Source organism: Cololabis saira, chromosome 2 (genome assembly GCF_033807715.1).
Source record: "Cololabis saira isolate AMF1-May2022 chromosome 2, fColSai1.1, whole genome shotgun sequence".
Lineage (NCBI taxonomy): Eukaryota > Metazoa > Chordata > Actinopteri > Beloniformes > Belonidae > Cololabis > Cololabis saira.
The window spans coordinates 42,183,203-42,195,112 of record NC_084588.1 but is presented as its reverse complement, the minus strand read 5'-3'; the positions used below and the strand labels follow the sequence as shown (position 1 = coordinate 42,195,112).

The 11,910-nt window shown below is 36.1% G+C and overlaps 1 protein-coding gene across 2 annotated transcripts; it reads left to right on the top strand.

The window, feature by feature from the left end:
• Positions 1 to 2,731: 2,731 nt before the first annotated feature.
• aktip (akt interacting protein) lies at positions 2,732 to 10,162 on the top strand. Of its 2 annotated transcripts, none has more exons than XM_061711168.1 (10): positions 2,732 to 2,862; positions 4,405 to 4,528; positions 5,725 to 5,933; positions 6,145 to 6,209; positions 6,510 to 6,610; positions 6,934 to 7,022; positions 7,876 to 7,974; positions 8,433 to 8,540; positions 8,673 to 8,733; positions 8,847 to 10,162. In XM_061711168.1, exons 2-10 carry the CDS (start codon positions 4,481 to 4,483, stop codon positions 8,952 to 8,954), a joined length of 888 nt encoding a protein of 295 aa, XP_061567152.1. In that variant the 5' UTR covers positions 2,732 to 2,862; positions 4,405 to 4,480; the 3' UTR covers positions 8,955 to 10,162. The 2 variants fall into 2 exon arrangements, with proteins under 2 accessions (XP_061567152.1, XP_061567142.1); XM_061711158.1 differs by having other exon boundaries at positions 5,722 to 5,933.
• Positions 10,163 to 11,910: the final 1,748 nt, after the last annotated feature.

Below are 11,910 nucleotides of genomic sequence, written 5' to 3'. Positions count from 1 at the left end.
GTAATTGATTAGATAAAGAATCAATGGCAAAGACAAAAACCTCATTACAGAAGCATTGGTGTGGATACTTGCACACTTGTTTGGGTCAGGCAGTTCATCTCAATGTCAATGAAGGCAAAGCAGGCATAAACTTATTTGTTTTGAGGTGGTCTTTGATTTGTACGTGTCAAAATAGTGATGGTGACCTTGCTTTGCTGGTTGCCCCGGTGAAGACGGCAGACTCTAATTACCTTTGTTAGTGAAGTGTACTTGGGACAGTATACAATCAGATAACAACACTGGAGTCAATCATTTGTATTTACTCAGAACTTGGACAATGTCATTTCTCCCAATTAGTGCAACCACCCATGCATTAAATTAGTTTTTTTTTTCCCTCACCAGAAAACTAATTAGGGATAATTGTTAGGAAATCAATCAATCAACAGAGTAAGCCGCCAATGGAGCGTGGTCAAAACTAAAGAAATGTGTGACACAGATGGTTCGGACACGTCTTGACCTCAGAGGACTTTGTTCAGTTTACTGAAACAATAGAATGAGGACTATAGAGGTAAGTATTTTCATGTTTGCGTAAAGTACACTGAAACACTTGAAGCTGATTCCACCACTTAGGGATTTTTTTCTGTAAAATGATAACATTGCATTATTTGGACTCAAAAGTCTATGGAAATATTTGGTATTTTAATCGAATGAATTCAACAGTTGTTATAAAACAGCTATGATACATCTTGTGTGCAAAAAAAGTTTTCCTGACATCTATTTTTCCAGTCACTCGAAGATGTAACTGGAAAATACAGGAATCTGGCTGTCTCAAACTTAAATAGAATGGACTTTGTTCCAAATACCTGCAGGGTTCGTGTCCTTATAGATAATTAAATTATGGACTTGGCGCTGCCGTCCTACCTGCCTCTTGCTGGGGCTCCCGGTCGGGCAACTTGGAGTCTGGTGGGGGGGCAAGCTGCTCGCCTCCCTGATGCCCCGGTCCAACCTCGCCTCTCATTGCAATATATAGATTACCAATTCTAATTCTAATAATTATTCTTGGCATTATCATGATATATTGTTTTATAGTGTAATATTATATTATGTTCTCATGGGATGTTAAACTATTGTATTATTATATTGTTATATATTATAGTATGGTTATATCATTTTGTTATATGTTATAATATTATAAAAATTATGATGTTATATTAGGATATTATTATATGCTATTATAGTATTACATATATTACTTTATATGATATCGTGTTATATTATATCACTATATGATAATTATTTATTTGTTTATTTTTCAAATTAATATTCTTAATGTACTTATCTACTTTCATTATATTATATTATTTTCACACACACACACACACACACACACACACACACACACACACACACACACACACACACACACACACACACAGATACATATCATTGTAACTTGATGTCATCTTTTGTTGTTGTTTGTACTGTATGTTAAATACATAAATAAATGAATAAATAAATGATGGACTTGGTTGTCAAGGAGGTCATTATTCATGTTATTATTATTATTATAGAACAGCATTGCTCATGTTGGCACATTGTTGCAGAAGCTGTTTTGATTGTTATTAGCTTTTTTACATTTTTTTTAAATTTCCCTTTGGGCATCAATAAAGTATTTTTGAATTGAATTTAAAAACTTTCAATAATGAACCAACCAGTTAATGTCTATCCCAATATTAAATCATCTTACTAAAGGGTATGGACAGAAATTGATGGATATTTAAACTTTGAAGATAGAGATAGAATCAAAGGAAAGATATATATGATATATTCATATATAGTATTAGAGCAACTGTGGGTAACAAGGAGGTATGTATTTTCTAAGTTTATCAGCCTTGGTGACTGTTCACATCAAAACGTATTTTGGTAGAGAGCCACATGAGTTAAAATGACAAATTAAAAGAAAATGTAAAGGTTTCACTTGAAGACAATCAATGTGTTTATAAACTGAACATATTTAAAATAAATAAGTGTGCTTTAATTCCCTTTTGTGTTTTCATTTAGGCTCTATTATAGGAATTACATACACAGGAATGTGTCAACAAATGTTGGCCTATCAGATTCTGACCTCATTATTGTAGTTTGTAAGTGGTTGACAGGTAAGATATTTTAGATTTCTTGTAAACCGGTCTTGAAATGTAATACTGGACCTTGGTTGGGCTGGTGGTGGAAAATGTCCCTTATTTTTAAACTTGACAAATATGTACCAGAGAGCCACATGAGTGAAAATGACAAATTAAAAGAAAATGTAAAGGTTTCACTTGAAAACAATCAATGTGTTTATAAACTGAAAATATTTAAAATAAATAAGTGTGCTTTAATTCCCTTTTGTGATTTCATTTAGGCTCTTTTATAGGAATTACATACACAGGAATGTGTCAACAAAGGTCGGCCAATCAGATTCTGACCTCATAATTGTAGTTTGTAAGTGATTGACAGGTCGATATTTTAGATGTTTTGAAATGTAAGAGATACTGCAGAAAATGTCCCTTATTTTTAAATCCAAAACTTGACAGGTGTGGTTACTGTATCTCTTAAGGTTTGATTGACAGCCCTTTCTGGCGCCTGGGTATCCCTTTAAAGACATATATTGTCCTTTTAAGTGAAGGACGTATCAGCCAATCAGCAGCGCCGACGTCTTTCCAACAGCCAATAAGAACCCGAGTTTGCGAGACGGAAACGCCCCCTGAGTTAGGTTGAGCTGTGTTTTCTGCTAGCCGTGATGGTTCCTGGTGACGAGCGACTGACGACTTTCTGTCAAATATAAAGTATAAAACCATCTAACAATCTCCTCCAAGGGGCTGTTGCAGATCTCGGATCAACATCGTGAGTTAAAACGCCGAGCTTTCTCATGTACTGAAGCTAAATTTAAAGGAAGACACGAATGTAGCTCTTGAGCTAAAGCTGCGTGTCAAATGCAACACTAAAGATTTATAAAATCATTTTTAGTCACATTTGCAGCTGTCAGGGAGATTTAAACTAGTTTTTACTACAAAACACGGGCTCTCTAGTGTTTGCAAAGGATGCATATGTAGACTTTTGTAAATAATGGGATGTAGCTTTGCTGTCACAAATATCAACCGTGTTTGTAGTTTATTATTATTATATTATTATTGTGCTCAGAGGCTTGACATGTTTGACCTTTTCCTCCTTTTTCTTTAATGTCCACAGCAACAAAGAAAGTAGGACACTGCTAACCCAAACAAGCCTTCATTTTAGGTCACTTGTAATGTTTGTGGTTTTTGTTTTTTTCCTGTCCAGTTCATGGTGGTGATTAGTTTAGATTAGATTCAACTTTACTGTCATTGCACATCTACACAAGTACAGAGCAACATAATGCAGTTTGGCATCCAATCAGAAGTGCAACAGAAAGTATTATAAATACAATATATTGTAGGAGTTTGGACGCAAAGGAGCAGAGAAAAGGTTTTTGTGGACGAAGAAAAAACAGTTAAACAGTTAGATTATAAATTAAATAATGCAGAGATAGAAACAACCTGAGGTTTTTGTTATTTCGGTCATTTCCAAAATAAGAATTCAAATACAAAAGAAGTGAAAGAAAAGAAAACGACAAATAAACATGAAGTTAATGCTAATATTGCATTAGACCGAAATAGATTAGATTAGATTGTCCTTATTTCTCCCTCAATGGGGAAATTCGCTTTGTGCAGCAGCAGTAAACTCAACACACCCATGCAGGGAAAGGGTTAAAAAATGTATAATAACAAAATATAAATAGTATATACATTGGAATGAAAAATAAAAAGTAGTGCAGTATGGGAAAGAAAGAAAAACAGTGCAAAAAAAAAGCAGGTAGGATGTGTATGAGGATATATATATATATATATATATATATATATATTAGTATGTATGTACGAATAAACATTAGGTTGCTAAACTATTGCAAATATTCAGTGTATATTGACTTGGGAGTGCAAACAAATGGCATAGTGTCGGACTCCAGTCTTCGAGGGCCGGTGTCCCTGCAGGTTTTAGATGTTTCCCTGCTTCATTGCACCATGATACAAGTGACTGTGTCATCAACAGAACTATCCAGACTTTGATGACAAGCTGGTGACGATGATTAATTAGAATCAGGTGTGTTAAAGCAGTGAAACATGCAGGACCCTTCTGGGATTCAGTTTGACACCTGTGGATAAAGTGTCTACAGTGCATATAGAGTGGCGTAATGAGGATCAGATGGGGGTAGTGTTCAAAAGAGTAACAGCTCTGTGGATATGTTTTTAACTTTCATGGGATACGGCTGAATTACTTCCGTATAAAGTACGGTTGAGTGTGCGGTCAGGTTGGTTGTCTGTGAACTCTGTCGCAGCAGTAATCATTTAATGTGTCCTCGTGTCGTCACAGCTGTGGATGGCCCTCGATGTACCTGTTGTGACACCTTTATCCAAGAGGACCGACACTCTGAACCTATGAATGACTAATGAGTCGCAACCCTTTCTGGAGCATGTCTGCCAGCACGAGTCGTAAGGTAAATGTTGAACTTAAATACCCCTTCACTTCCTGCTGCCCTAACTAACCCGTAGATTATGCTGATTAAGTTGGTAAGAGAACCCTTTAAAAAGCTTGTGATGGAACTGTTAAATATAGAAACTCGATAGTGCATGGTCATATTACATGATCATATTACACACACAGACAGACACACAAGAAGTTTAGTGTACAAAACCTTTTAGTTTAATGAGCTAAACTTGCTGCTTGTCGACTTAAACACCTGACTCCTTGTCAGTAGAGTTAGTGAATTCAGTTCTATCAACTTTACGGTTTACCATGGTATGAAAGTGCATCCCATAGTTGTCAGTCATGGTAATAGCAGGATGTATTGAGGAATAAAAGGAATGTCGGTTGGGAATTTCAGCTGGCTCCTTAGCTCTTTGGTTGCCTGTCACACGTGTCCATTTGTGCAACCATATGCACTTCTTTTAAAATAAAGATTTCAATTGTAATGTTTGTTTTTCAACTCAAAAACTAGTGTAAAAGGCTAATTTAAGCTTCCTTTGAGGTGTGTTGGTGGTGTTTTTTTATTTAAAATGTGTGGGTTTGCTCAAGAACCATGATAAAATGAGCCCACTCATTAATGTTACTGACATTGTTGAAATTCATCTGACTATTAATCCCAGATTTATTTCTCTTTATGCCAATTATTTGGATAGATTTTTGTGATGTTTGAAAGAGGCAAATGATGCACTTCTATCATGCGTGTGAGGTTTATTTTCTTTCTTAGTCATAGGAACATTTCCATGGTCTGACACAAGCGACATCTGCTAAATAGAAAACATTCCTTGCATACTTCTAGTGATCATGCGCAGTATTTGTAGTATTTTGACTGTCTGGTGGATCCTGCACCCTACTACCGTGTCCTTAACATGTACAGTGGACACTATAATACAACAGCTCTTCTCAGCAGGAGTATGAGACAATATCTTTGGAGAGGCTTGACATGTCTAGACTTGGCTTCTTGATAAACTGCCAACCAGATGGGCAGTGCACCCTGAGAGACAACCCGTTCCTATTTACTCTTGGCTTATGAACAGAAGACATCTCTTAATCTATTTTCTTAATATTCCCCTTCTATCTGTTGTTTTTTTTCCTCTCCTTGAAAGGAGATTTTTTTGTTTTGTTTTATGTGTTGTGATCCCTGTCATTTTTCCCGTGTTCCGACAGCAGAGATCTGATGTGGAGGAACAGAGCGGGCATGGGGAGCCGAGAACCAGCCCGGCCCGGCTTCCCTTTGGCAAGAAGCAGCTTCCACCCATTCCTAAAAATGCAGCCCCTGTTACCAAACCCTCATCAATGGGCACTCCAGCTCATTCAGCTAACGGCACGCACGCCTCCTATGGCCCCTTTTACTTAGAGTACTCCCTGCTGGCTGAGTTGTAAGTACTGGATCAGTATTAGTTTCTTAGGTCTGTTTGAAGTCCTTTGGCATTTGTTATGTTTTCTCCAATATGATGGTAACATGTGTTTTTTAAGGCAAATAGCTACAGTTTCCATTAAGAATCAACCTTTTATGTTCTTGCTTTAGAAGTAATTTACCTTTTATTTATTCTATATGTACTGATGAACGTTGTTTTCTTGGATCTGCAGCACACTAGTGATAAAGCAGAAACTACCAGGAATTTATGTTCAGCCATCCTACAAGTCGGCACTAAGTAAGCACACCTTCACGTTGATTTCATACTGTACAAGGAATCCTGTTTTCAAAGTATCTGCATCATACTTTGCAATATTAAAATGAAGTTATGTAGTTCATAATTTGTAATGTACCTTAAGTATTTTTCTTTATTATTATTGCCCATATACATGTGTATGTATACGAAAAACAGTTTTGTTTTTATTTCTGTCCATATTTACTGATAAACATTTTCCTGTTTTCTGTTGTGTTCAGCACATTTCATACTTGAATTGATAAAGAAAATACTCTGAATTTACAAATATCTCCCAATGTTCAGTGTGGTTTGGAGTCATATTCATCAGGCACGGTTTGTACCAGGATGGTGTCTTCAAATTCACAGTGTATATTCCTGACAACTATCCAGATGGAGAGTGTCCTGTAAGTTTGTCTTTTTTTTTACTCTTATTTTGTTTTATTTTATTTATTTTTAAACGGCACATGTTTATGGGCAGGGTTTATAAATCCATTTAACTTGAAAATAAAGAGGAGTCTTTTTATTCCTCTGTGGTTCTTCGAGGATCTAGATTTAGATTAGTTATCTGGAACTATTAATTATTGCATTTAAAACTGCTAACAAATTTCATTTTTGTGGATATTTGACCCTAGAAAATTCAATAAAAGCAGAACTCTTATCCACTAGCAATTTTCGTGGAGGAATTACAGAAATTGCATTGTGTTCTCATCGTTTTGCTTCGTTTCAGAAACTGGTGTTCGACATCCCAGTCTTTCATCCACTTGTCGACCCTGTATCTGGAGAGCTTGATGTCAGAAGAGCTTTCACCAAATGGAGGTATGTTGTGTACTGTGTAGGTCCCACAGGTGAATTTTGCTTTTTCTGTGACTTCCATGGATCATCTGAATCTTTACAGTTTTTACTCAGGAGGCGGGGACCACACTGATGTCCCTGAACTCTGATTACGGTTTAGTAGTAGTTGGTTGATTTTTACGTTTTTAGATTTCCATTTGTAGACTTTTCTGTTAAACACGTTAGCTGAATTTAAGTTAAATTTATTCAAATGAATTAAAAAAAAAAACACATCTTAGGCATAACTACAATTGAACTTGTTACACTAACTCTTATGGTTCAACATAGAAGTTAATTCCTAAATGACTGGAAATACTCTGTCAGGCACTCGTCTGTTTTATCAATCATACAGCAAGTGAGCATGTGGTGGTATCGTGAACTCCTACATCATATATGCAAAGCTAAAGCACACAGTCTGCCGAGTACTGATTTGAAAAGAATACAATTTTCCCAAATACAAGGGCTTTTTCACGTGTTGCAGGATATCTGTCTCAAAGGCACTTTTGTCTTCAGTCAGAAACTCCTTCGGGTTTGTTAGCCTAATTCAGTTTTGGACATTACCAAGTTTGCCTTTCAGGCTGTTGCCTGTAGAGTGAACTTTGAAGTAAGTGACACTGAGTGAATCAGAAGCCGTAACTCTTTTACCTACAACTAACTTAAGCTCATGATGGGTATAACTCTTGAGTATATTTTCTTATCTTCAAGAATGTACGTTTCATAAATAATAATTTTATATTTATGTATGGATGACTGGTCAACTGGACAACAAATGTGAAGCTTTTTTTTTTTTTTTCTCTTTGATTTTAAGATCTAATCAAACCTTAATCTGTCCTTGTAGACGGAATCACAACCACATCTGGCAGGTCTTGATGTACGCACGTACAGTCTTTTACAAGATCAACACGGTGGAGCCACTCAATCCAGAGGCTGCAGTGCTGTGAGTTCCTGAGCCTTTAATTTTGCCTCTAGGCTCATGATGTTGCATACTTTATATACTTTTTGTCTCCTGTCCACCCTTAAAAATATACGAATAAAGTTTGTAGAGAGATTTACCATCAGAATGAACCACACCAAGTTGGTCATGGGTGCCTTTTGAGAAACTGGTTCATTATTGCGGGGGGCGGGGGGGGGGCTAAAACTTTTTAAATGTTTTAATTGTCCTAAGCCAGCATGTAAAATTACAGACCGCAAACAAAATGTAATCTGGATAATGAGATAACTGATGTTGTGGCTGATATGATGTACTGTGCGTGTCTTGCGACAAGATAAAACTGCTTTAGCGATGACCTTTTTCCTTTAGTATTTAAGGAGCTTTAATCAAGGAGAGGACACATCTCAGGAAAACCTGGCTTTGGTTTAGAAAGAAAAATAATTTCTCTTCTCTTTTGCTGTCAGGTATGAAAAAGATGTGCAGCTGTTCAAAAGCAAAGTGGTTGACAGTGTGAAACTATGCAACAGTCATCTATTTGACCAGCCCAAGATAGACGATCCCTACGCAATAAGGTTGGTGAACTGGCCCCGTTTTAGACGGTCTAGTGCTTACCGCTACATGAAACTCTGAAAAGGAAACGATAGTTCATGTCTCTTAAACTGTTTGCCTTTTTTTCTTTTTGTTAAAAAAACCATTGGTTTCAGTTTTTCTGCGTGGAACCCTGCTGTACACGAAGAAGCGAAGGAGAGGATGTTTGCCTACAAGGCAAGTTTCTATACTAAAGTATTGAAACGTTCTGCACAACTACTGCTTTGACTGTTTCTGTTATGCAACTGATTTTTTTTTTTTTCTTTCTATTCTCCTCTTTGTGCCCTTAGAGGCGGCCTGACGATCACCACAAGGGAACGCAGGTGTCGGGGTTATCCTGGGTGAAGCCTGGATCGACCCAGCCCTTTAGCAAAGAGGACAATCCTCCCCAGAGCTGAGCCCGCGCTGCCGTGGCCACAAGAGGGAGACGCAACCATCAAACCGCCATGCCACATGGCTCGCCTCAGCCGATCATGTGAAGTGGATCCTTGAAACACTTGGGAGAACTTTATATTAGCTCTCCACTTCTTTGCTTAGCTTTAAAAGCTTTGTAGACATCTCCTGACACAGATCTAGAGTAGGAGCGTTTGTATCATCTGATAATTGACAATGACAAATGGATGTTTCTGCTACACCAATACGGCTGTGACGCCATCAAGAGTTTTTATTTTTATTTCCGGGGCCGGTGGTGACCTCCTTTTTGGATTGATTTTTCCAAAAGGAGGTGAATATGTGAGCAAAGCACTTAGCATTTATCCAGTAAGTATAGTGGCCGATCAGAACCACCTGTTAACTGGCTTTGGACTGTTTTTATCAGACTTGAATGTTCTGGGTTACAGCTGTATGAAGAAACATCGCATTACACCCTCAGTCAGTACCCACTTAAAGTTAACATGTTTTATATTTCTTATCAATCAATGGTTTATTTTTATCTTCGGGTTAAGCTATTTTACATAGTTCTAATATATAGATAAATCAGAGCGGGCAAGTACGGTTTTAAATACGCTGCATATGTAAGCTCCTTTGCTTTTTATTTTGCCTGATTTATAAATAATTTTGAATGCTTTATGTATCTATTGGTTATTAAAGGTCTGTGTAAATATTCTACGCCTTGCAAAGGTTTGACTACAAGCTCCACGTCTGTATAGATGCTTTGGTTTCTTTTTTAAGTGATATAAGTGAATCTTGCTTTTTTTTTTTTCTTCCTCCCCCTTCTTATTTGGAAGTCATTTTATTTGAACTCCAAAGCATTCTTAGGACAAATATTTTTTGATAAGTTATACACTACTATCTGAACAGCACAAATTTATTTTAGATATTCAAATTTCCATTCCAGTAAAATTCTGGCGAGTACCTGACGTCTTCCTCTGAGGAAGGATCTGGCCTGAAAGGAAAATAATTCATCATCCACTTTGAATATGCAACTATTGTTGGGAGTTTGGATGCTTAAAACGGTGCAGGGATTGCTTCATTAAATCAACTGTCGTTCAGGCTGTGGGCATCTTTTCAAGCGTGCAACGTGTTCTGTATGAAACGATTGTCTGTGCTGCAGAAATGGTGTGGGAATGAAATGCTTTATTCTGGAACCAATAAAAGGATTTTAAAAAGCCAATTTCTTGTCTGCGTGTATTTACACACGAGTTGCTTACAAACACCAGGAAACTGGACCATATTACACCGGTCATGAAATCACTACACTGACTACTTAAATTAAATACTTACCTGCTGTACTCTACTGCTCTTACTTTTTAACAACTTGTGCTTTTTATTATTTTACCTCTTTTCTTATCATTCTCTTTCATTTTATTTGTTATTTACTGTTAAATTGTGTCTTGCTGCTTTTAATGTTGATGTAAAGCACTTTGAACTACCTTGTGTTGAATTGTGCTATAGTACAAATAAACTTGCCTTGCCTTAAATTAATACCTGTACTCTACTGCCCTTAGTTTTTAACAACTTGTGCTTTTTATTATTTGACCTCTTTTCTTATTTTATTTCATTTTATTTACAGTTTAATTGGGTCTTGCATGCTTTTAATCCTTTTAATGTTGATGTAAAGCACTTTGAATTACCTTGTGTTGCCTAAAATATCATCAATGGCAGTGACAGAACATCTGATTTATTTTCAGATTTTTGCATTAACTTTTCTTTTTTAAAAGCTGCTGTGACTGTTTTATTCATTTTCTTTTTTTTTAAACATTAGATTTTCACAAAATATACAACAATACAGAAACCCCATTTGGCAGTAAAACATAAAAACACAACCAAAAACAAGACAAGGGCAAGGACATTATAAATAAAAGAAACACATTAACAAGATGAAAACAAGCTCGTAACAGAAATAATAAGATAGTAAAAAAAAAGATAAATAAATGAATAAACTCAAAATATGAGGCATAATTAAAATTTAAGTATTTAAATAAAGTGTAAATTATCTCCACGATGCCTCTTCAGGTCACCTCACAGTATATTCATGTTCACAAGGCCTCATCAATATCACCATTTTTTAAGAAAAGCTAAGCACTTTCCCCAAATGTCATCAAACTCAAAGTGCTTTTTCTTAACACGGTAGGTGAGTTTTTCTAGAGCCAGGCATGATGTTAGATGCAGAGGTGTCATGTAACGAAATACAAATACTTCGTTACCTTACTTAAGTAGAAATTTTGGTTATCTATACTTCACTGGAGTAATTATTTTTCAGACGACTTTTTACTTTTACTCCTTACATTTTCACGCAATTATCTGTACTTTTTACTCCTTACACTTTAAAAACAGCCTCATTACTCTATTTCATTTCGGCCTTTAAAAAAAAAATATCCAGTTAAATTGCTCCATCCGGATAGAGTGAATTTGGTTGTGGCACAGATGTTCTTGTCCAGTTTTGTTCTTACATCCGTTGCCCTCAGATTCCTGCAACTAAACTTGGATGTACATTCCAATAAAGGTAAGGATAAATGATAACATGCCTCTGAAGTTTGACTTTTTGCACCATTACAATACTTATAGGCAACTAGTCATCATATCTTCATGTTAGTTCTCAATAGTACACATATATGGTTCTTTAATATATTTGCATTATGCATTCATTTTCAATGGCTTTTGTCCTTAATGGCTTTTTTCCCCCTTACATTACTTTTACTTTTATACTTTAAGTAGTTTTGAAACCAGTACTTTTATACTTTTACTTGAGTAAAAAACTTGAGTTGATACTTCAACTTCTACAGGAGTATTTTTAAACTCTAGTATCTATACTTCTACCTGAGTAATGAATGTGAATACTTTTGACACCTCTGTAGATGTCTCAGCCAGAGGCCTAAAGTTGGACCATTATCATTTTTCCAGCACAGGGCTATT